The sequence below is a fragment of the Nerophis ophidion genome, linkage group LG09, assembly GCF_033978795.1.
Source record: "Nerophis ophidion isolate RoL-2023_Sa linkage group LG09, RoL_Noph_v1.0, whole genome shotgun sequence".
NCBI classification, from domain to species: Eukaryota; Metazoa; Chordata; class Actinopteri; order Syngnathiformes; family Syngnathidae; genus Nerophis; species Nerophis ophidion.
Window position 1 is genome coordinate 61,937,181 of NC_084619.1, and position 23,843 is coordinate 61,961,023.

General features: G+C 39.1%; 1 protein-coding gene across 1 annotated transcript in view; it reads left to right on the top strand.

Moving 5' to 3' along the window:
* The window catches only part of hectd2 (HECT domain containing 2), a 42,303-nt gene extending 19,361 nt beyond the window's left edge, over positions 1–22,942 (top strand). The window contains 12 exon segments of the mRNA XM_061911484.1: positions 81–177; positions 2,007–2,114; positions 5,380–5,512; positions 5,661–5,749; positions 6,209–6,273; positions 8,906–8,999; positions 11,420–11,494; positions 15,172–15,259; positions 17,572–17,678; positions 17,903–18,018; positions 18,271–18,414; positions 20,148–22,942. Coding sequence (XP_061767468.1) covers positions 81–177; positions 2,007–2,114; positions 5,380–5,512; positions 5,661–5,749; positions 6,209–6,273; positions 8,906–8,999; positions 11,420–11,494; positions 15,172–15,259; positions 17,572–17,678; positions 17,903–18,018; positions 18,271–18,414; positions 20,148–20,268 — 1,237 coding nt within the window. The 3' untranslated portion in view covers positions 20,269–22,942.
* Positions 22,943–23,843: the final 901 nt, after the last annotated feature.

Below are 23,843 nucleotides of genomic sequence, written 5' to 3' on the forward strand. Positions count from 1 at the left end.
TGGTCTTGTTTCTGTGGCCAATACTTCTGTAGTTTTCATGTTTTCACTGCATTTAGCCCATGATGCTGCTTCTCCTTCAGGTTCTCCTTCTGCCAGTTCCCCTTCATCCTGTCCACGGCGGTGAAGAAGGCCATCATCCAGAAGGACTCGGAGCAGCAGATGATCAGCCAGGCCAGGGTCAGTTGGAACTGTTCTCTTCGCCGTCCTCGCCTGGTGCTGATCTCAGTGCTGTTGAAAACGCCGGTATGACGACGCGTGCGCGTGACGTCTCGGATTGTAGCGGACGTTTTGTTCCAGCCCGATCCCAGCTATAAGTCTTCTGCTTTAATCGCATAATTACACAGCATTCTGGACATCTGTGTTGCTGAATCTTTTGCAATTTGTTCAATTAATAATGGAGACGTCAAAGAAGAAAGATGTAGGTAGGAACCGGTGTATTGCAGCTGCCTTTAGCAACACAAACACAGCCGGTGTTTCCTTGTTTACATTCCCGAAGGTGAAGCTTTGCTATGGAACAGAGCAGTCAAGCGAACATGGTTCCCTACCACATGTCAACCGGCAGGTTTCGGTGAGAAAATTGTAATAATAAGTCGGCTCTTACCGTAGACATGAGCGGAGCTTGCGTCGTTCCTCATGCACCTGTCAAAGAGGCAGCTGCGACTCTCTTGCCTCCTCCGACCGGCCGCCCCCGAACGTGGAATGCTTCCACCGTCGAGGAGGGGGGAAAAAAGCTCAGCCTGGCCCCAACGGCTGCCTTCGCTTCGCCTCGTCGAGAAACGTTGCTTCCCTCAGAGACACTGGCGGTCACCACACCCGTGGCCACACCCCTCCGACTTTCAGGTACAACTATATAATCTCATTAAAACAATAGTAACACAATAAGCAGATAAGGGATTTTCCAGAATTATCCTAGTAAATTTGTCTAATAACATCTGAATCGCTCCCAAATTTCACCCGGACGACAATATTGAGGGCGTGCCTTGATGGCACCACCTTTAGCTTCTTCTACAACCTGTTGTCGAGTCCGCTTTTTCTCAATACAAACAGCGTGCCAGCCCAGTTATACGTTGTAGGCGGCTTCTACAGACACACGTAAGTGACTGCAAGATGTACTTGAACAACAGCCATACAGGTCACTCTGAGGGGGGCCGTATAAACAACTTGAACACTGTTACAGATATGCGCCACACTGTGAACCCACACCAAACAAGAATGACAAACACATTTCGGGAGAACATCTGCACCGTAACACAACATAACAAATACCCAGAGACCCTTGCAGCACTAACTCTTCCTGGACGCTACAATATACACCCCGCCCCCATCTCCTGAATTCGGAGGTCTCAAGGTTAGCAAGTATGATGGGGACAAAAAAAACAGGTCCCCTAAAGGGGAACCTTTTTAAATGATAGTCAGATCCCTTCTGAAGATGCCTTAGTGATTTTTTTAAGCTTTGGCCCAAAAAACATGTTTACTGGTTAGTTTGAGTGTGAGACATTGGGGCTGTAGCTGGTACTGCACTCGCTGCTCTGCTCAAACTTCTTCCGTGTACAGTTAATCAGTTCCCCCTGGTCCCCATAACGAAGGTAGTTTGTTGTTTTGTTTTGTTGTGTTTTAAAAAAAAAAAAAATGGTCCTCTGTAGTCACGTACGAATGTGTGTGAATTATGCGAAATGATTAAAATTTGGTCCCCATGAACCATATGAACTCTTTTTCCCCAGGGTCCCCAGTAAGTATGATTAGCACATTACTTCATCAATCCAGAGATTCAAAGACGTGTATGAGCTAACTGGGCAGTGGCCATTTTACCCTAATTTTTTTATGCCTCCACAACCTGTAGAAAGGGTGGTCCCCACAAGTACTGAACAACAACTTGGTCCCCATTCCAAATGATAACCTGTGTGTGTGTGTGTGTGTGTGTGTGTGTGTGTGTGTGTGTGTGTGTGTGTGTGTGTGTGTGTGTGTGTGTGTGTGTGTGTGTGTGTGTGTGTGTGTGTGTGTCACAGCAAAGTCTGGTGAGCAAAGTGTCGCGGCGTCAGCGCGTGGACATGAACCTCCTCTTCCTCAACATCAAAGTACGACGGGCACAGCTCCTCGCCGACTCGCTGGACGAGGTCAGTTTGCACGCCGGTGGGCGGGGCAAATGGTCAGCTGGTCTGACGGGCACAAGGCAATCGCAAAGGCTCAGTGTAGGAAGGGCTGGACGATAAAACGATATCAGTATATATCGCGATGCACACTTGATCCATATCAATAGGAAATCAACCAAAAATTGGATGAAGGAGTGGGCTATGAAACGATATCAATTCATTATCACGATAGACACAATTGATGGCAATACAAAAAATATTAATAATTTTAAAAACACTATAGTGTTCGGCCATGAAACAATAGCAATATAAATCGCAATAGACGTGTGATCGCAGCAATAAAATGTTTTGGAAAAAAACCCCTATAGGGCTGGACGATAAAATGATATCAGTATATATCGTTATACACACTTAATCCATATCAATAGGAAATACACCAAAAATTGGGTGAAGGAGTGGGCTATCAGATGATATCAATTCATTATCGCGATAGACACAATTGATATCAATACAAAAAAAATAATGATAATTTTAAAAGCGCTACAGGGTTTAGCCATGAAACAGTATCAATATATATCGCAATAGACGTGTGATCGACATCAATAAAAAGTTTTGGAAAAAAAACCTATAGGGCTGGACGATAAAACGATATCAGTATATATCGCGATGCACACCTAATCCTTATCAATAGGAAATCCACCAAAAATTGGATGAAGGAGTGGGCTATCAAACGATATCAATTCATTATCATGGTGGACACAATTGATGTCAATACATACATCCATCCATCCATCCATTTTCTAGCGCTTATTCCCTTTTGGGGTCGCGGGGGGCGCTGGCGCCTATTTCAGCTACAATTGGGCGGAAGGCGGGGTACACCCTGATGTCAATACAAAAAATATTAAGAATTTTAAAAACGCTATAGTGTTTGGCCATGAAACAATATCAATACATATCGCAATAGACGCGTGATCGCAGCAATAAAATGTTTTGGAAAAAAAACCCTATAAGGCAGGACGATAAAATGATATCAGTATATATCGTTATACACACTTAATCCATATCAATAGGTAATCCACCAAAAATTGGATGATGGAGTGGGCTATCAGATGATATCAATTCATTATCGCGATAGACACAATTGATATCAATATAAATAATTGTAATCATTTCAAAAGCGTTATAGGGTTTAGCCATGAAACAGTATCAATATATATCGCAGTAGACATGTGATCGACATCAATAAAATGTTTTGGAAAAAAAAACCTATAGGGATGGATGATAAAACGATATCAGTATATATCGCGATGCACACTTAATCCATATCAATAGGAAATAAACCACAAATTGGATTGAGTAGGCTATGAAACGATATCAATTCATTATCATGATAGGTACAATTGATATCAATACAAAAAATAATAATCATTTTAAAGCGCTATAGGGTTTGGCCATGAAACAGTATCAATATATATCGCAGTAGACATGTGATCGTCATCAATAAAATGTTTTGGAAAAAAAACCCTATTGAGCTGGACGATAAAACGATATCAGTATATATTGCAATGCACACTTGATTGATTGATACTTTTATTAGTAGATTGCACAGTACAGTACATATTCCGTACAATTGACCACTAAATGGTAACTTGTTTAAGTCGGGGTCCACGTTAATCAATTCATGGTAAATCCATCCATATCAGATGATATCAATTCATTATCGCGATAGACACAATTGATATCAATATAAATAATTGTAATCATTTCAAAAGCGTTATAGGGTTTAGCCATGAAACAGTATCAATATATATCGCAGTAGACATGTGATCGACATCAATAAAATGTTTTGGAAAAAAAAAAACCTATAGGGATGGATGATAAAACGATATCAGTATATATCGCGACGCACACTTAATCCATATCAATAGGAAATAAACTAAAAATTGGATGGAGTGGGCTATGAAACGATATCAATTCATTATCACGATAGGTACAATTGATATCAATATAAAAAATAATAATCATTTTAAAAGCGCTATTGGGTTTGTCCATGAAACTGTATCAATATATATCACAGTAGACATGTGATCGACATCAATAAAATGTTTTGGAAAAAAAAACCTATAGGGATGGATGATAAAACGATATCAGTATGTATCGCGATGCACACTTAATCCATATCAATAGGAAATCAACCAAAAATTGAATGAAAGAGTGGGCTATCAGATGATATCAATTCATTATCGCGATAGACACAATTGATATCAATATAGAAAATAATAATCATTTTAAAAGCGCTATATGGTTTGGCCATGAAACAGTATCAATATATATCGCAGTAGACATGTGATCGACACCGATAAATTGTTTTGGAAAAAAAAACCTATAGGGTTGGGTGATTAAACAATATCTATATACAGTCGTGGTCAAAAGTTTACTACATACATTTGTAAATAACATAATGTCATGGCTGTCTTGAGTTTCCAATCATTTTCACAACTCTTATTGTTTTGTGACATAGTGATTGGAGCACATACTTGTTGGTCACAAAAAAATCATTTATAAAGTTTGGTTCTTTTGTGAATTTATTATGGATCTACTGAACATGTGATCAAATCTGCCGGGTCAAAAGTATACATACAGCAATGTTGATGTTTGGTTACATGTCCATTGGCAAGTTTCACTGCAATAAGGCGCTTTTGGTAGCCATCTACAAGCTTCTGGTTGAATTTTTGACCACTCTTTTTAAAAAATTGGTGCGGTTCAGCTAAATGTGTTGGTGTTCTGACATGGACTTGATTCTTCAGCATTGTCCACACGTTTAAGTCAGGACTTTGGGAAGGCCATTCTAAAACATTAATTCTAGCCTGATTTAGCCATTCCTTTACCACTTTTGATGCGTGTTTGGGGTCATTGTCCTGTTGGAACACCCACCTGCGCCCAAGACCCAACCTCTGGGCTGATGATTTGAGTTTGTCCTGAGGAATTTGGAGGTAATCCTCCTTTTACATTATCCCATTTACTCCCTGGAAAGCACCAGTTCCATTGGCAGCAAAACAGGCCCAGAGCATATTACTACCACCACCATGCTTGACGGTAGGCATAGTGCTCTTGGGATTAAACGCCTCACTTTTTCTCCTCCAAACATATGGCTGGGTATTGTGGGCAAACATCTCAATTTTTGTTTCATCTGACCACAGAACTTTTCTCCGGAAGGTTTTACCTTTGTCAATGTGATGTTGGTCGCGTTTGTTCTGATTGGTGCACCCCCCACACCCCCACACCATAGTTGACCAGGAAGCGGTGCGACCTGAAGAAGAAGCTGCGAGTGACGTTTGTAGGAGAGGCGGGACTTGACATGGGCGGTCTGACCAAGGAGTGGTTCCTGCTGCTCGTCAGGCAGATCTTCCACGCCGACTACGGTAAGCGCTCCCCGGTGGAGGTTCCTAGGAAGTACACTCGGGGAAAGACCAGATGGAAAGTCCGATTTCCAAGTTCCAAGAGGACTTCTGGAACATCGTGTGATGTTGATGATGATGATGTTATGCCTCTCTCTGATTGGCTGCCCAGGAATGTTCACCTTCATGAAGGACTCACGCTGTCATTGGTTCAGCAGCTGGAAGTGTGACAACTACTCCGAGTTTCAGCTCATTGGGACTGTATCCTTGTGAAATATGTAGCACACACACACACACACACACACACACACACACACACACACACACACACACACACACACACACACACACACACAAAATATCTGCTCGCCATCTGGTAGCCGTCAAAAGGTTATGTAACCTAATGGCTGCATCTTCCCTGCCAGTGTTTGTGTGTGTGCGTGTGCGTGCGCGCGTGCGTGCGTGCGTGCGTGTGTGTGTGTGTGTGTGTGTGTGTGTGTGTGTGTGTGTGTGTGTGTGTACGTGGAAGGACAAAGCAGTATTGGAGAAGGAATGCTGGAAAAAGTGTGTATGTTCCCCTCATTCATCATTGTCACCGCAGTCTGGTCGCCGTGGCTGCTCTGTCACCATGGCGACGTGTAATTAAGGCGTAGCGGGAATGGGGGCGTGGCCAATCATTACATAATTTAGCATTTGCACTGTCTGTCCTTAACATGTCAGCTGATGGGCTTGGCGGTTTACAACAGCATCGCACTGGACATCCACTTCCCTCTTTACTGTTACAGGTGTGTGTGTGTCTGTGTGTGTGTGTGTGTGTTATCTAAAGCAGTGTTCTTTAACCTTAGGGCCGGGACACATTGTTAGATTTCTCAGCCGTGGTCCCTAAGGGCCAGAGTGGTACTCAGTTGTAATACACCTTTCCACCACTTGTGGCAGTAATGACGATATCAAACAAACAAAAGCGGTTTCTCCAAGTATCAGTAGAGTGTAAAAACAAGTTGACTTTATATCTTAATTGTGTTTCATTGCGTCCATTAAACATATAAAATTGTAGTTACAATCCACAAAGTATGTGAAAATAACGTCTAAACATCACAAAATGTCACATATCCGTAGATTCTACGTCACTGTAGGAACACTTCTGCACTCTGACCATATTATTAGGGCAGTCATACTGGAAATACGCAAACATTGTAAAGCGATGTGCTGTTTATTATTCACAGTCATTATGTAAGACAGGAACACATATGCTTTTATTTTGTTATGCATTCAAAATGGTAAATAAAATATCTAACAATTGAATCAACAGATGGAGGGTCCTCTCATTATACTCCCTAAAAAGTGCCAACAATACTCCATTTACTTGCCGTGACCTGAAAATTAACCAAATATGAGTTATTTTGTTATCATAAGTGCTAACGCAGACAGACTATTTTAGCGGCACATTGATAACAGTGCGCTAATGCTATCTTACGCGGCTATTGTTGACACACTGAGCCGGTGGCTGATTCTACTTGGTCTCAAACTTGCTAAAAGTAAATTCTACATAATTCATGAATCTCTCACCTGCTAGTAGACAAATGTGGCCATAGTCCACTTTCACGTCCCCCAAGATGGCCAAAAAGACGCTAGTTTTTTTAACGCTTCATGAGAATTGCGATTAAATCTTCATCCAAACGGAATTATGTGAGCCTCCCGTCAGTTGGCATCCCAGCGAGAGTGGAAATATTACATTAAGTGTTGATGTTATTTTGGTTAGTTTGTATGTATAGTATCTAGCAATGATGCTAATGCTATAATGTCAAAATAAATTTACACTCGGATTCTAAAACTTATTGCTCATCCTCTTTGTGTTCGGGCTCAAAAATAATGTGATTGCTCTCACAAAGTCTGCTTGATTAGCGTTGTAGTGGATAGGGAAGGGATCTGTGGTTCCTCCTCTTTGTCATGTCAAAATGTCTCAGGAATCTCTGAGATTGATACGATTTCGATGATATCTATCTACTCGCAAGCTTTGTAAGTCTTTAGTTGTCATAAATCAGATATATATGATAATAGCTTCAATATAGAGGCAACTTGTTTTTCCACTCTACTGCTACTTTAAGTGCAAAAATTATGTCTACAGTGGTGAAGCTTTAGTTGTTTTATTTTAGCACAACACAATTGCATGTAAATGTATTTTTTCGTCAGTAATCCATCTAAGTTTTATGTGTAAAATTAATAATAATATTTGTGATTAACGCATGCTTTCATGTCATTTGACAAGGTTGTAAAGCAGGGGTGTCCAAAATGTTTCCACTCAGAAATGAAAGCATGATATTTTCTATTTTTAAAACCAGTACTATATATATATGTGTATTTATATATATATATATATATATATATATATATATATATATGTATGTATGTATGTATGTATGTATGTGTGTGTGTGTGTGAGGTGGCGACTTGTCCAGGGTGTACACCACCTTCCGCCCGATTGTATCTGAGATAGGCACCAGTGCCCCCCACTACCCCAAAGGAATAAGCTGGAGAAAATGGATGGATGGACATATATGTGTATATATATATATGTATATATATTGTATTGATATATATATGTATGTATATATATATGTATATATATATATATATATATATCTATATATATATATATATATATATATTTATATATATATATATATATAAATATATTGTATTGTATTGGTGTATATATATATATCCATCCATTTTCTAACGCTTATTCCCTTTGGGATCGTGGGGGGCGCTGGTGCCTATCTCAACTACAATCGGGCGGAAGGCGGGGTACACCCTGGACAAGTCGCCACCTCATCACATCATGTATATATATATATATATATATATATATATAACATTTATTTTTGCCTTTAGGGCTCCTCTCATGTTTGGTTTCGGGGACCTGGAAAGTTTCTTACTCATAAAAATGCTAAAATTAAGTCATATTGATTTAAAAAAAAAAAATAATAGCTCAACATCAGATATTTCTGTCAATTATAAATAAATAAAAATATGTTTTGTGTCCTTTTTGTCAAAAAATGCTTTTTTATGGCAAACACAAAATATGCAATAGTTTTCCCTTAAAATGTAAAAATGGAAAATTTTATGTAAATAATTGAAGACTCAAATATGTAAATAATTCACAACATTGATGTTTATTCCTTATTATTTTTTAGCAATGACAGCTTCGTGCTAGTAGAGAACATTCCAACTTTTTCACCTGTTTGCTTTTTTTATTCCACTTTTTTATCTTTATTTTTTTCATAGTTTTTTTTTAATGCAACACTTTGGACACTTTTTTTTCAAACTTGATTAAACTCAAGCGTAAGAAGACCAATGCAGTGTTGGTATCTGAGTGGGCCCCTGATCTAAGGAGAGACTACTTGTCTTCCCGTACAGGAAGCTGCTCACTCCGCCCACCATACCATGTGACCAGAATGCCCTTGTTGGCATGGCGACCGCCACCTTGGAGGACCTGCAGCAGATCATGCCGGTAAGCTCCAGGCCGGGGTGGGTCAAAGGTCACTACTCAGTATGAAATACATCGCTGCACACACTTTCAGTGTTTTGACTACAATGTCAGTGTACTGCATTTCGCTGTACTTTGTACTCAAAACACAACATTCAAGGACAAAAGTACACCAATTGATTTTTTTTTTCTTTTAAACCTTGGTGGTCAAAGATCGTTGTGCCAATCAATAATTCTGTGTCGCAATTCACGCACTTTTGTTTACCATGCACGGTGGAAGTAATGGACTTTAAATATCCTTTATTGTCGTTTTTTTCCACATACAACGTCAGCAGGAAGCATACGTACTTGTGTTGTTTAGTGCTGTGGAATGTTAGAAAAGGTTTAAGAGAAATGAGTCAATCAGAAAACAAAAGGTAGCTATATAAAACACTAACCTATTTATTATTACCCGTCTGGAATGAATTTATGTTTAAGTTGAAGTGGAGTGGTAATTGTTTTTAATTGTTGCTCATGACGCAACAAGTAAATGATGCGGACACGTTTGTTACTGGATACATCCTAATACACTTCTGCCTTGGACACTTTGTATATGTAATTAATATGCAACTATAAATATTTGATACTTGTTTAAATTGACTAATTACACTGGAATATTGTGCAATTATTATTATGTCTAGCTTGTGTGCTATTGTGTGCTTAGCTGCTGTGTAGCTGCGAGTAGCCCATAGCCAAGCATGTCTACCGTTTGTAAATAATTTTAAGTAAAATAGAAGAAATTGTGCGGGGTTTTTTTGGAGGACGTTTAGATGTTAACTGGCTGTCCAGCTTTGCAAAAGAAAACGCGATACGAGCACATGATATCACACACAGGTAAACATTCTGCAAGACCGCTTGTATATCACATGATATTAAGTTAAAGGCGTGGCGAAATTATTCTCTGCATTTGATCACACACAAGTAAACATTCTGAATGACTGCTTGTATCGCGCATGATATCACACACAAGTAAACAGCCCGCAGGACTGCTTGTATTGCACATGATGTCGCACACAAGTAAACACGATGCAGGACTGCTTGTATTGCACATGATGCCGCACACAAGTAAACACTGCATGGCTGCTCGTATCGCACATGATATCACACACAAGTAAACATTCTGCAAGACTGCTTGTATCGCACATGATATCACACACAAGTAAACATTCTGAATGACTCGTTGTATCGCACATGATATTGTAAACAGGTTCCAGGACTGCTTGTATCGCACATGATATCACACACAAGTAAAAATTCTGCAGGACTGCTTGCATTGCACATGATATCACACACAAATAAACATGCTGCAGGACTTTTTGTATCACACAACACATCACGCTCAAGTAAACACACTACAGGACTGCTTGTATCACATGTGATATCACGCACAATAGACATTCTGCAAGACTGCTTGTATCGCACATGATATCACACACAAGTAAACATTCTGCAAGACTTCTTGTATTACATGATGTATCACACAAGTAAACAGGCTGCAGGACTGCTTGTATCACACATGATATTACACTCAAGTAAACAAGCTGCAGGACTGCTTGTATTGCACATGATATCACACACAAGTAAACATTCTGCAAGACTTCCTGTATCACATGATATATCACACAAGTAAACAGGCTGCAGGACTGCTTGTATCACACTTGATATCACACGCAAGTAAACAGGCTGCAGGACTGCTTGTATCGCATGTAATATCACACACAAGTAAACATTCTGCAAGACTTCTTGTATCGCACATGAGCTTTCACACAAGTTAACAGGCTGCAGGACTGCTTGTATCGCACATGATATCACACACAAGTAAACACGCTGCAGGACTGCTTGTATCGCACATGATATCACACATTTTACAAATAACATTTGACTTGTGTTTTTGATGATACTGGAGCGATGCGCAATATCAGCATTGGATCAGGGCACACCCAGTAAGCGTGGAGGTGTGTGTTTCTGGGTTGCAGTTGTCTTTGTCCACACTAGAGGGAGCCATAACTAAACTCATGACTTGACCCCAGTGCACTTGGGGGAAAGTTGAAGTGCGCACTTTTTATTTCCTTTATCTGCACTCGCTTATCTATTGATGTATCTGTCTGTCCATTGATTTATCTGTAGATGTACTGTGCAGCTATCTGTAATATGTGATATTTAAACCACCACACACACACACACACACACACACACACACACACACACACACACACACAGACACACACGTAGGCAGAAAGAGGGGGTGTGTGTCATGCTAAAAACAGGGCAGTTGTGTAAGAGTTGGGGAAGCTGACTGAGGACGTGCTTGTGCTTCTACTGACCCAGTGTTCAAACAAACGTGTATAATAAATATGTACACACTGCATGTACCGTAAGAACTGTATATGTGTGTGTTTTGTCAGGAGCTGGCTCACGGCTTAGAGGAGCTGCTGAACTACGACGGGAACGTGGAGGAAGACTTTTATCTCACATTTCAGGTTGTCACCCTAGGACGCACGTTAAGTAACGCAAGGACTCGTGCAACTTGCTAACCTTCACTGAAGACTGGATGTCAAACTTTGCGTGCGTGTATGTGCGTGTGTGTGTGCGTGTATGTGCATGTGTGTGTGCACAGCAGCAAATGGCTGCCTCCAGTCCAGTCACACCACACTTGAACCCAGCAACCTCATTTGACTTGTTCTTTGGTCGATTTTCATGTTGACGGTTCTGCAGAAGTCGTTTACACCAATAGCAGTACTTTAACGACCACATGCAATTCACACGTACAGTACTCGCACACCTGCCTTTATGCACGTGTGAACTTTAGTAAAATGTAGGAATTCGGCGATCAGTATTGGTATCGGACAATTTTCGTTAAAGAGTATGCGATCAGCCATTGCCGATTAATGCCTTTGATGCCGATAAAAAAAAGCTGAGTATCAGCCCTTCTGGCTAATACTTTGTTGGTCCCCATAAGTTAATTATTAATATCAACACATATTTATTATAAGTAGTATAATCACTGGAGGATTAGGCTAAACATGTTTCACACGAGACAGTAGCAGACATGCTAATCACTAAGCTAGCTTGAAAAATAGAGAAGAAATAAATAGATGGAATTGCGTTACATCAAAACGTAAGCAGGCATCAACAGGAAGTGAACAAGTAGATGACTGTCAGCAGGAAGTGAACAAGTAGATGAATATCAACAGGAAGTGAAAAAGTGTTGAATAACAACAGGAAGTGAACACGTAGATAAAAATCAACAGGAAGGGAACAAGGAGACAAATATCAACAGGAAATGAACAAGTAGATGACTATCAACTGGAATTGAACAAGTAGATGAATATCAACAGGAAGTGAACAAGTAGATTAATATCAACAGGAAGTGAACAAGTATATGAATGTCAACTGGAAGTGAACAAGTAGATGAATGTCAACAGGAAGTCAACAAGTAGATGAATATCAACAGGAAGTCAACAAGCAGTTGACTATCAACAGGAAGTGAGAAAGTAGATGAATATCAATAGGAAGTGAACAAGTAAGTGAATAACAACAGGAAGTGAACACATATATAAAATCAACAGGAAGGGAACAAGGAGATGAATATCAACATGAAATGAACAAGTAGATGACTATCAACTGGAATTGAACAAGTAGATGAATATCAACAGGAAGTGAACAAGTAGATGAATATCAACAGGAAGTAAACAAGTATATGAATGTTAACAGGAAGTGAACAAGTAGATGAATGTCAACAGGAAGTGAACAAGTAGATTAATATCAACAGGAAGTGAACAAGTATATGAATGTCAACTGGAAGTGAACAAGTAGATGAATGTCAACAGGAAGTCAATAAGTAGATGAAGTCAACAAGCAGTTGACTATCAACAGGAAGTGAGAAAGTAGATGAATATCAATAGGAAGTGAACAAGTAAGTGAATAACAACAGGAAGTGAACACATAGATAAAATCAACAGGAAGGGAACAAGGAGATGAATATCAACATGAAATGAACAAGTAGATGACTATCAACTGGAATTGAACAAGTAGATGAATATCAACAGGAAGTGAACAAGTAGATGAATATCAACAGGAAGTAAACAAGTATATGAATGTTAACAGGAAGTGAACAAGTGGATGAATGTCAACAGGAAGTCAACAAGTGATGAATGTCAACAGGAAGTCAACAAGTAGATTAATATCAACAGGAAGTGATCATGTAGATGAATGTCAACAGGAAGTGAAGAAGTAGATGAATATCAACAGGAAGTGAACAAGCAGTTGACTATCACCAGGAAGTGATAAAGTAGATGAATATCAATAGGAAGTGAACAAGTAAGTGAATAACAACAGGAAGTGAACATGTAGATAAAATCAACAGGAAGGGAACAAGGTGAGTAATATCAACAAGAAATGAACAAGTAGATGACTATCAACTGGAATTGAACAAGTAGATGAATATCAACAGGAAGTGAAGAAGTAGATGAATATCAACAGTAAGTAAACAAGTATATGAATGTCAACTGGACGTGAACAAGTAGATGAATGTCAACAGAAAGTCAACAAGTGGATGAATGTCAACAGGAAGTCAACAAGTAGATTAATATCAGCAGGAAGTGAACATGTAGACGAATGTCAACAGGAAGTGAACAAGTAGATGAATATCAAGAGGAAGTGAACAAGTGATGAATATTAAAAGGAAGTGAACAAATAGATAAATATCAACAGGAAGCGAACAAGCAGTTGACTATCAACAGGAAGTGAAAAAGTAGATGAATATCAATAGGAAGTGAACAAGTAAGTGACTATCAACAGGAAGTAAACACGTAGATGACTATCAACAGGAAGTGAACAAGTAGATGACTATCAACAGGAAGTGAACAAGTAGATGAATATCAACAGGAAGTGAACAAGAATATGAATATCAACAAGAAGTGAACAAGTAAATGACTATCAATAGGAAGTGAACAAGTAAGTGACTATCAACAGGAAGTGAACAAGTTGATGACTATCAATTGGAAGTAAACAAGTAGATGAATATCAACAGGAAGTGAACAAGTAGATGAATATCAACAAGTGAACACGTATATGAATATTAACAGGAAGTGAACACGTAGATAAATATCAACAAGAAGCGAACAAGCAGTTGACTATCAACAGGAAGTTAGAAAGTAAATGAATATTAACAGGAAGTGAACAAGTAGATGAATATCAACAGGAAGTGAACAAGATTTGAATATCAACAGGAAGTGAACAAATTACTATAAATAGGAAGTGAACAAGTAAGTGAGTATCAACAGGAAGTGAACGAGTAGATGACATTTTAACTTGAAGTGAACAAGTAGATGAATATCAACAGGAAGTGAACAAGTAGATGATTACCAGCAGGAAGTGAAGAAGTAAATGACTATCAATAGGAAGTGAAGAAGTAGATGAATATCAACAAGAAGTAAACAGTAGATAAAAATGAACAGAAAGTGAACAAATAGATGAATATCAACAGGAAGTGAACAAGTAGATGAAAAAGAGTCTCGAGCAGGGCTATACATGTGTGTGTGCATTCCTGGGGGCCAAACCTGGCGCCTGGGAATGACACCTGACCGGCCCCCTGAGTTCAGGTCAAAGGTGGGACGTCAACATTTCTGCAGCAAATTCCTCCAAACAGGAAAGTGCTGGTGTGGAGAAGAAGTTCAAGTTGACAATTTCAACTGCTAAAGCTCAGCATCCACACTCACTTGCATTTTGAACAACGTGGCTATTTTTACTGGGAATGAAGTTTTTCTTTTTCAAAATAAAACATTGAATATGTATACGTAGCATAGGTTTTTACATTTAAAAACGACAACTGGCTGAGAAATTAGAAAGTTAGGATTTCTTTTAAGTACACAACTTGTCGTGATGCATTGGCCAAAATTGGAAGGTTAAGATGGCGGCCACATATGTCCATTAGCACGCTGATGAATCTACTTACTGACCTGTGGCGACAGATCATGTCTTATTGGGGTACTGTTTCCTGTTTGCTATGCTCTTATTTGGGTTTTACTTCCTGTTCTAACTTTGTCTGAATGACTTCAGTTTTCTGAGCGCGGTTCTCACCCCCGCCCTCAAGTGTCAACATCTTTTAACAACAACAACAACAATGCTAAGCTAAAATTAGTGATGTTGTGTTCAGGTGTGTCAGGAGGAAATGGGCGTGGTCAAATGGTACAACCTGAAGCCAGGAGGCGACAAGATACCTGTCAACAAACACAACAGGAAGGGTAAAGTACCTCAAACATATACTTATGTGTACCTCAAATATATACTTCCATGTACCTCACACAAATACTTTCATGTACCTCAAACATATATTGTACATACGTGTACCTCAAACATATACTTCCATGTACCTCACACAAATACTGTCATGTACCTCAAACATATACTGTCATGTACCTCAAACATATACTTTCATGTACCTCTAATATATACTTTCATATATACTTTCATGTACCTCAAACATATACTTCCATGTACCTCACACAAATACTTTCATGTACCTCAAACATATACTGTCATGTACCTCAAACATATACTTTCATGTACCTCAAACATATACTGTCATGTACCTCAAACATATACTTTCATGTACCTCAAACATATATTTACATGTACCTCAAACATATACTTTCATGTACCTCAAACATATACTTTTATGTATCTCAAACATATACTTTCATGTACCTCAAACATATATTTACATGTACCTCAAACATATACTGTCATGTACCTCAAACATATACTTTCATGTACCTCAAACATTTACTTTCATGTACGTTATACATCTACTTTCATGTACCTCAAACATACACTTTCATGTACCTCAAACATATACTTTCATGTACCTCAAACATATACTTTCATGTATATCAAACATATACTTTCATATATACTTTCATGTACTTCAAACGTACTTTCATGTACCTCAAACATATACTTTTATGTACCTCAAACATATACTTTCATATATACTTTCATGTACCTCAAACATACTTTCATGTACTGCAAACATACTTTCATGTACCTTTCCTGTACTGCAAACATACTTTCATGTACTTTTCATGTACTGCAAACATACTTTCATGTACCTCAAACATAGACTTTAATGTACCTCAAACATATACTTACATGTACCTCAAACATATACTTTCATATATACTTTCATGTACCTCAAACATACTTTCATGTTCTGCAAACATACTTTCATGTACCTCAAACATATACTTTCATGCATCTCAAATATATACTTTCATGTATCTCAAACATATACTTTTATGTACCTCAAACATATACTTTCATGTATCTCAAACATATACTTTCATGTATCTCAAACATATACTTTCATGTACCTCAAACATATACTTTCATGTATCTCAAACATATACTTTCATGTACCTCAAACATATACTTTTATGTACCTCAAACATATACTTTCATATATACTTTCATGTACCTCAAACATACTTTCATGTACTGCAAACATACTTTCATGTACCTCAAACATATACTTTCATATATACTTTCATGTACCTCAAACATACTTTCATGTACTGCAAACATACTTTCATGTACCTCAAACATAGACTTTAATGTACCTCAAACATATACTTACATGTACCTCAAACATATACTTTCATATATACTTTCATGTACCTCAAACATACTTTCATGTACTGCAAACATACTTTCATGTACCTCAAACATATACTTTCATAAATACTTTCATGTACCTCAAACATACTTTCATGTACTGCAAACATACTTTCATGTACCTCAAACATATACTTTAATGTACCTCAAACATATACTTTAATGTACCTCAAACATATACTTACATGTACCTCAAACAGACGGCGTGGCGCAGTGGGAGAGTTGCCGTGCGCAACCCGAGGGTCCCTGGTTCAAATCCCACCTAGTACCAACCTCGTCACGTCCGTTGTGTCCTGAGCAAGACACTTCACCCTTGCTCCTGATGGGTGCTGGTTGGCGCCTTGCATGGCAGCTCCCTCCATCAGTGTGTGAATGTGTGTGTGAATGGGTAAATGTGGAAGTAGTGTCAAAGCGCTTTGAGTACCTTGAAGGTAGAAAAGCGCTATACAAGTACAACCCATTTATCATTTATATATACTTTCATGTACCTCAAATATACTTTCATGTACTGCAAACAGACTTTCATGTACCTCAAACTTATACTTTCATATATACTATCATGTACCTCAAACATATACTTTCAAGCACTATCTAGAGTACAGCAGTTGTATTAATATACAGTATAGTTGTGGTATTAAATATACAGTACAGTAGTAGTATTAACTTTACAGTACATTAGTAGTATTAAAGTATTGATTACAGTAGTATATTTGTAGTCAGTGTGTAACAAAGTACAAGTAAACATTTCTTCTACTACTTCCTGCACAAAGTAGCCAAACAGTAAACGCTGGGACTTTCTCTCCCGTCCTGCTTTTGTCTTTGTGTGTCATGTGACCTATTTGTGTGTCATGTGACCTGTTTGTGTGTCATGTGACCTGTGCAGAGTACGTCCATCTTTACGTGGACTTCCTGCTCAACAAGTCTATCTGCAAGCAGTTTGCTGCCTTCTACCACGGCTTCCACAGTGTGTGTGCCTCTGACGCACTCATGGTGAGCGCACACACACACACACAGCTGATTAGTGTGAGCGATGACATCACGTATGACATCACTTCCTGATTGCTCGACTCACTCCACTGTTCCGACATCCTCCACTTCCTGTTGCGTCTTATTTTGAAATGACTATTGTTTTTTTTGTCGCTGACCGCATCTGACAGTGGAAGGTCAGAGGTCAAGGGGCTTGACTGATTGAATGCTACGTGTGCTCCTGCCAGCTGCTGCGTCCGGAGGAGGTGGAGATGTTGGTGTGTGGAAGTCCTCAGCTGGACATGAGCGCCCTGCAGCGGGCCGCCATCTACGACGGATACAGCAAGAACGACGCCACCGTCAGGTGACCCACGCCACTTCCTGTTGCCGGGCTACAGAGATGCATCCACTCTGGGAGAGGTGGCACATACGTGACGTCACTGTTTGTTTGTGTGTGTGTGTGTGTGTGTGTGTGTGTGTGTGTGTGTGTGTGTGTGTGTGTGTGTGTGTGTGTGTGTGTGTGTGTGTGTGTGTGTGTGTGTGTGTGTGTGTGTGTGTGTGTGTGTGTGTGTGTGTGTGTGTGTGTGTGTGTGTGTGTGTGTGTGTGTGTGTGTAGGAGTTTCTGGGAGGTGGTGCTTGCCTTCCCGCTGGAGCTGCAGAAGAAGTTGCTGCACTTCGCCACAGGAAGTGATCGCATTCCCGTGGGAGGAATGGCCGACCTAAACTTCAAAATCTCCAAGCTGGATGCCCCCACCGACTGGTAGATACACACGCACACACATACACACAGACGCACACCACACCACAAATAGATTCCACTTCTGTGGGAAAGGACTAAATGTCTTAGCCACATGCTAATGCACTTTAGCCATGCAATTTTATTTATTAATATATATATATATATATATATATATATATATATATATATATATATATATATATATATATATTTGTATATTTATATATTTGTATATATATATATGTATACAGTGTGTGTGAATATGTATGTACGTGTGTAAAATAAAAAGGTAAATTAGCTAGAAAGAAGGTAAATAAAAGGTAATAGAAAGTAAATAAAAGAAATAGAAGGAATAGTAAGTAAAACAAGATATTAAAGGGTAAATAGTAGGCAATATAAGGTCAATAGAAAGTAAAATAAATTTAAAAAGTTAAATAAAAGATAATAGAAGGTAAATAAAAGTCAAATAGAAGGCAATATAAGGTAAAATAACTTAGAAAGAAGGTAAATAAAAGGTAATAGAAGGTCAATAAAAGATAAATAGAAGGCAACAGAAAGTAAAATAAGTTAATAGAAGGTAAATAGAAGGCAATATAAAGTAAATAGAAGATAAAATAAGTTAGAAAGAAGGTAAGTACAAGATAAATAGAAGGTAAAATAATTTAGAAAGAAGGTAAAGAAAAGGTAACAGAAGGTAAATAAAAGATAAATAGAAGGTAAAATAAGTTAGAAAGAATGTAAAGAAAAGGTAATAGAAGGTAAATAAAAGATAAATAGAACGTAAAATAAGTAAGAAAGAAGGTAAATAGAAGGGAATAGAAGGTCAGTAAAAGATAATTATAAAGCAATAGAAAGTAAAAGAAGTTATTAGAAGGTAATATAAAGTAAATAGAAGGTAAAATAAGTTAGAAAGAAGGTAATAGAAGGTGAATAAAAGATAAATAGAAGGTAAAATAAGTTAGAAAGAAGGTAAATAAAAGGTAATAGAAGGTAAATAAAAGATACATAATTTAAATAGATGGTAAATAAAATGTGAAGTAAGTTAAATAGGTCAATTGAAGTTAAGTAGAAGGTAATAAAAATTCTGACAAATATATATATATATATATATATATATATATATATATATATATATATATCCATCCATCCATCCATTTTCTACCGCTTATTCCCTTTTGGGGTCGCGGGGGGCGCTGGCGCCTATCTCAGCTACAATCGGATATATATATATATTTTTATTTTTTATTTTTTTTTTCTTCCCTAAAATAAGCACTGAGGATATAACGTTTTTTTAATCTGATTACTCCAACAAACTAACTGATAGATGACTTGTGGTTAGAGTGTCCGCCCTGAGATCGGTAGGTCGTGCGTTCCAACCCCGGTCAAGTCATACTAAAGACTATAAAACAACGGGACCCATTACCTCCCTGCTTGGGTTGAATTTGGGGCTTAATCTTACCAAAATGATTCCCAGGCGTGGTCACTGCTGCTGCTTACTGCTCCCCTCACCTCCCAGGGGGTGGAACAAGAGGATGGGTCAAATGCAGAGGACAAATTTCACCACACCTAGTGTGTGTGTGACGATCATTGGTACTTTAACTTAACTTTTAACTCAAATAATGGATAGCTGCATGCCTAATACACAACACACACACACACACACACACACACACACACACACACACACACACAGATGCTGTTTTCATGTAACACACACGTGACGACAGGTGAATGTGTGTGTGTGTTATCGTCAGGCTGCCCGTATCGCACACGTGCTTCAATCAGATCTGCTTGCCGCCGTATCGCAGCCGGAAGGAGCTGAAGCACAAACTGACCATCGCCATCTCCAACGCCGAGGGCTTTGGCCTCCAGTGACATGCCGCCATCTCCCTTTGTTTTGCTCCCCTCGACGCCGTCGCCTTTCTTAAAGGCACAGTACACGTGTATTTAAAGGAACCCCTACGTAACACGAGCGCCTCAACAAGTTAGCGGCGCAGCTAGCGCGCCCTACTAGTACGCATGTAAACGCAGCCCCGCTACGTGCTAAGGAAGTTAGCACATTGTGACGCCGGCTTAGGAGGAAGCCTTGATTGTTCGACGTTGTCGTGTCGTTTGTAGACGAAGAAGAAATTGTTTGGTGTAGTCTTTGATTGACAGCAGCCTTTCAGCCAAGCGTTAGCTTAGCATTAGCTTAGCGGGACGGGTGGAGAAATGACGAGAGCGTGAGAAAAGTTTAGTGCCAAGTGTGTTTCCATGGTAACACCTGGTGCCAGAGCGCCGTCAGGCAATGTGGGTCAACACACACAAACACACTCACATACTGGTTATCATTGGGAATGGGCACCAAGTTGTTGTTCAGGACTTGTGGGGACCACACTTTCTACAGGTTGTGGAGGCATTAAAAAATGAGGTAAAATGGCCACTGCCCAGTTAGCTCATACACGTCTTTAAATCTCTGGATTGATGAAGTAATGCGCTGATCATACTTACTGGGGACCCTGGGTAAAAAGACCATTCTTGGGGACCAAATTTAAATAACTTTGCATCATTCACACAAATTTGTAAGTGACTACTGAGAACCATTTGAAGAAAAACAACAAACCACAACAAAACAAAACAACAAACCACCTTCGTTATGGGGATCAGGTGGAAGTGATTAACTATACACGGAAGAAGTGTGAGCAGAGCAGCGAGTGCAGTACCAGCGACAGCCCTATGAGGGGGCTGCTGTGCAAATGTCTCACTCTCAAACTAACCAGTAAACATGTGTTTTTGGAACAAAAGTTTAAAGATCACTTAGGCATCTTCAGAATGGATCTGACTATCATTTATAAAGGTTTCCCTTGAGGGGACCTGTTTTTATGTCCCTGTACCGTCAGAGGTCCCCTAAAGGTCTGACTGTGTAAACAGAGCAATGTCCCCATTAAGTCAGCATTGCCAGAACACACACACACACATAATGGTTATCAAACGGAATGGGGACCAAGTTTTTGATCAGTACTTGTGGGGACCACCCTTTCTACAGGTTGTGGAGGCATAAAAAAATGAGGTAAAATGGCCACTGCCCAGTTAGCTCATACACGTCTTTAAATGTCTGGGTTGATGAAGTAATGTGCTGATCATACTTACTGGGGACCCTGGGGAAAAAGACTTAATATGGTTCATGGGAACCAAAATTATATGATTCTGCATAATTCACACAAATTTGTACGTGACTACTAAGAACCATTTAAAAAAAACAACAAACCACAACAAAACAAAACAACAAACCACCTTCGTTATGGGGATCAGGTGGAAGTGATTAACTATACACGGAAGAATTGTGAGCAGAGCAGCGATTGCAGTACCAGCTACAGCCCGATGAGGGGGCTGCTGTGCAAATGTCTCACATTCAAACTAACCAGTAAACATGTTTTTTGGGCCAAAAGCTTAAAGATCACTTAGGCATCTTCAGAATGGATCTGACTATCATTTAAAAAGGTTTTTCCTTTAGGGGACCTGTTTATATGTCCCCGTACTGTCAGAGGTCCCCTAAAGGTCTGACTGTGTAAACAGAGCATTGTCCCCATTAAGTCAGCATTGCCAGAACAAACACACACACACACATTCTGGTTATCAAACGGAATGGGGACCAAGTTTTTGATCCATACTTGTGGGGACCACCCTTTCTACAGATTGTGGAGGCATAAAATGAGGTAAAATGGCCACTGACTAGTTAGCTCATACACGTCTTTAAATGTCTGGATTGATAAAGTAATGTGCTGATCATAATTTAATGGGGACCCTAGGGAAAAGTTTTAATATGGTTCATGGGGACCAAATTTTAATCATTTTGCATAATTCACACAAATTTGTACGTGACTACTGAGGACCATTTAAAAAAAACAACAAATCCCAACAAAACAAAACAACAAACCACCTTCGTTACGGGGATCAGGTGGAAGTAATTAACTATACCCGGAAGAAGTGTGAGCAGAGCAGCGAGTGCAGTCCAGCTACAGCCCGATGAGGGGGCTGGTGTGCCAATGTCTCACACGCAAACTAACCAGTAAACATGTTTTTTGGGCCAAAAGCTTAAAGATCACTTAGGCATCTTCAGAATGGATCTGACTATCGTTTAAAAAGGTTTCCCTTTAGGGGACCTGTTTTTATGTGCCCGTACCGTCAGAGGTCCCCTAAAGGTCTGACTGTGTAAACAGAGCAATGTCCCCATTAAGTCAGCATTGCCAGAACACACACACACACACACACACACACACGCACACACACGCACGCACACACACGCACGCACACACACACAGCGAGAGAGGCCAGTGGCTCTCAAAGCTTCTTTTGTCTCACTCAGTCAGTCGCCATCCCAGTCCTGATGACACAAGTGCATAAACAGGAAGTAGTTGTGTTGTAAGCACACTTAATTCCTGTTTGAGCTCGGCAGTCTTCGTCGATTCTCCGCTTAAATTGTACTTTTTTGTCTTGTCCTTGTTCTGTATTATTACCATTCAAACTTGCTCTCTTTCACTCTTTATTTATTAAAAGAGACATGAACAAATATTCCTTTTTTGTTTCATCAAATATTATTATTGACATGCTTCCCATGTGGAATACTGTGTACCAAAAAATATTAGTCATGCTAGTCAACATGCTAATACACACAGATACTAATAAACATATTAGCCGCACGAGTCAACATACTAATGAACACATTAGCAATGCTAGTCAACATGCTAATACACACAGATGCTAATAAACATATAAGCCACACGAGTCAACATGCTAATGAACATTAGCATGTTGACTTTACATTAGCCATTAGCCATGCTAGAAAACATGCTAATAAAAACAGTTAGCACACTAGTAAGCATGCTAATGAACACACGAGTGGACATGCTAATGAACACATCAGCCATGCTAATAAACATGCCAATTAACACATTAGCCATGCTAATCAAGACGCTAATAAATACATTGGCTGAGCTAATCCACACAATATACACACGTTAGCCTCGCTAGTAAAGATGATAATAAATATGTTAGTGACGCTAGTCGACATGCTAATAAAGACATTAGCCATGCTAGTCAACATGCTAATAAACATTCTAGCCATGCTAGTCAACATGTTAATACACACATTAGCTATGCAAGTCAACATGCTAGTAAACATATTAGCTATTCTAGTCAAGATGCTAATACACACATTAATCACACTATGCAAAATAAAAATTCTAGCCATGCTAGTCAACATGCTAACAAACACATTAGCCATGCTAGTCAACATGCTAATCAATAACTGGCCACACTAGTCAACACATTAGCCACGCTAGTCAAAATGCTAATGAAGACATTAGCCATGCTAATCACCAGGCTAATAAGTATATTAGCCATGCTAATCACCACGCCAATAAATACATTGGCCACATTAGTCAACATGCTAATAATACTATTAGCAATGC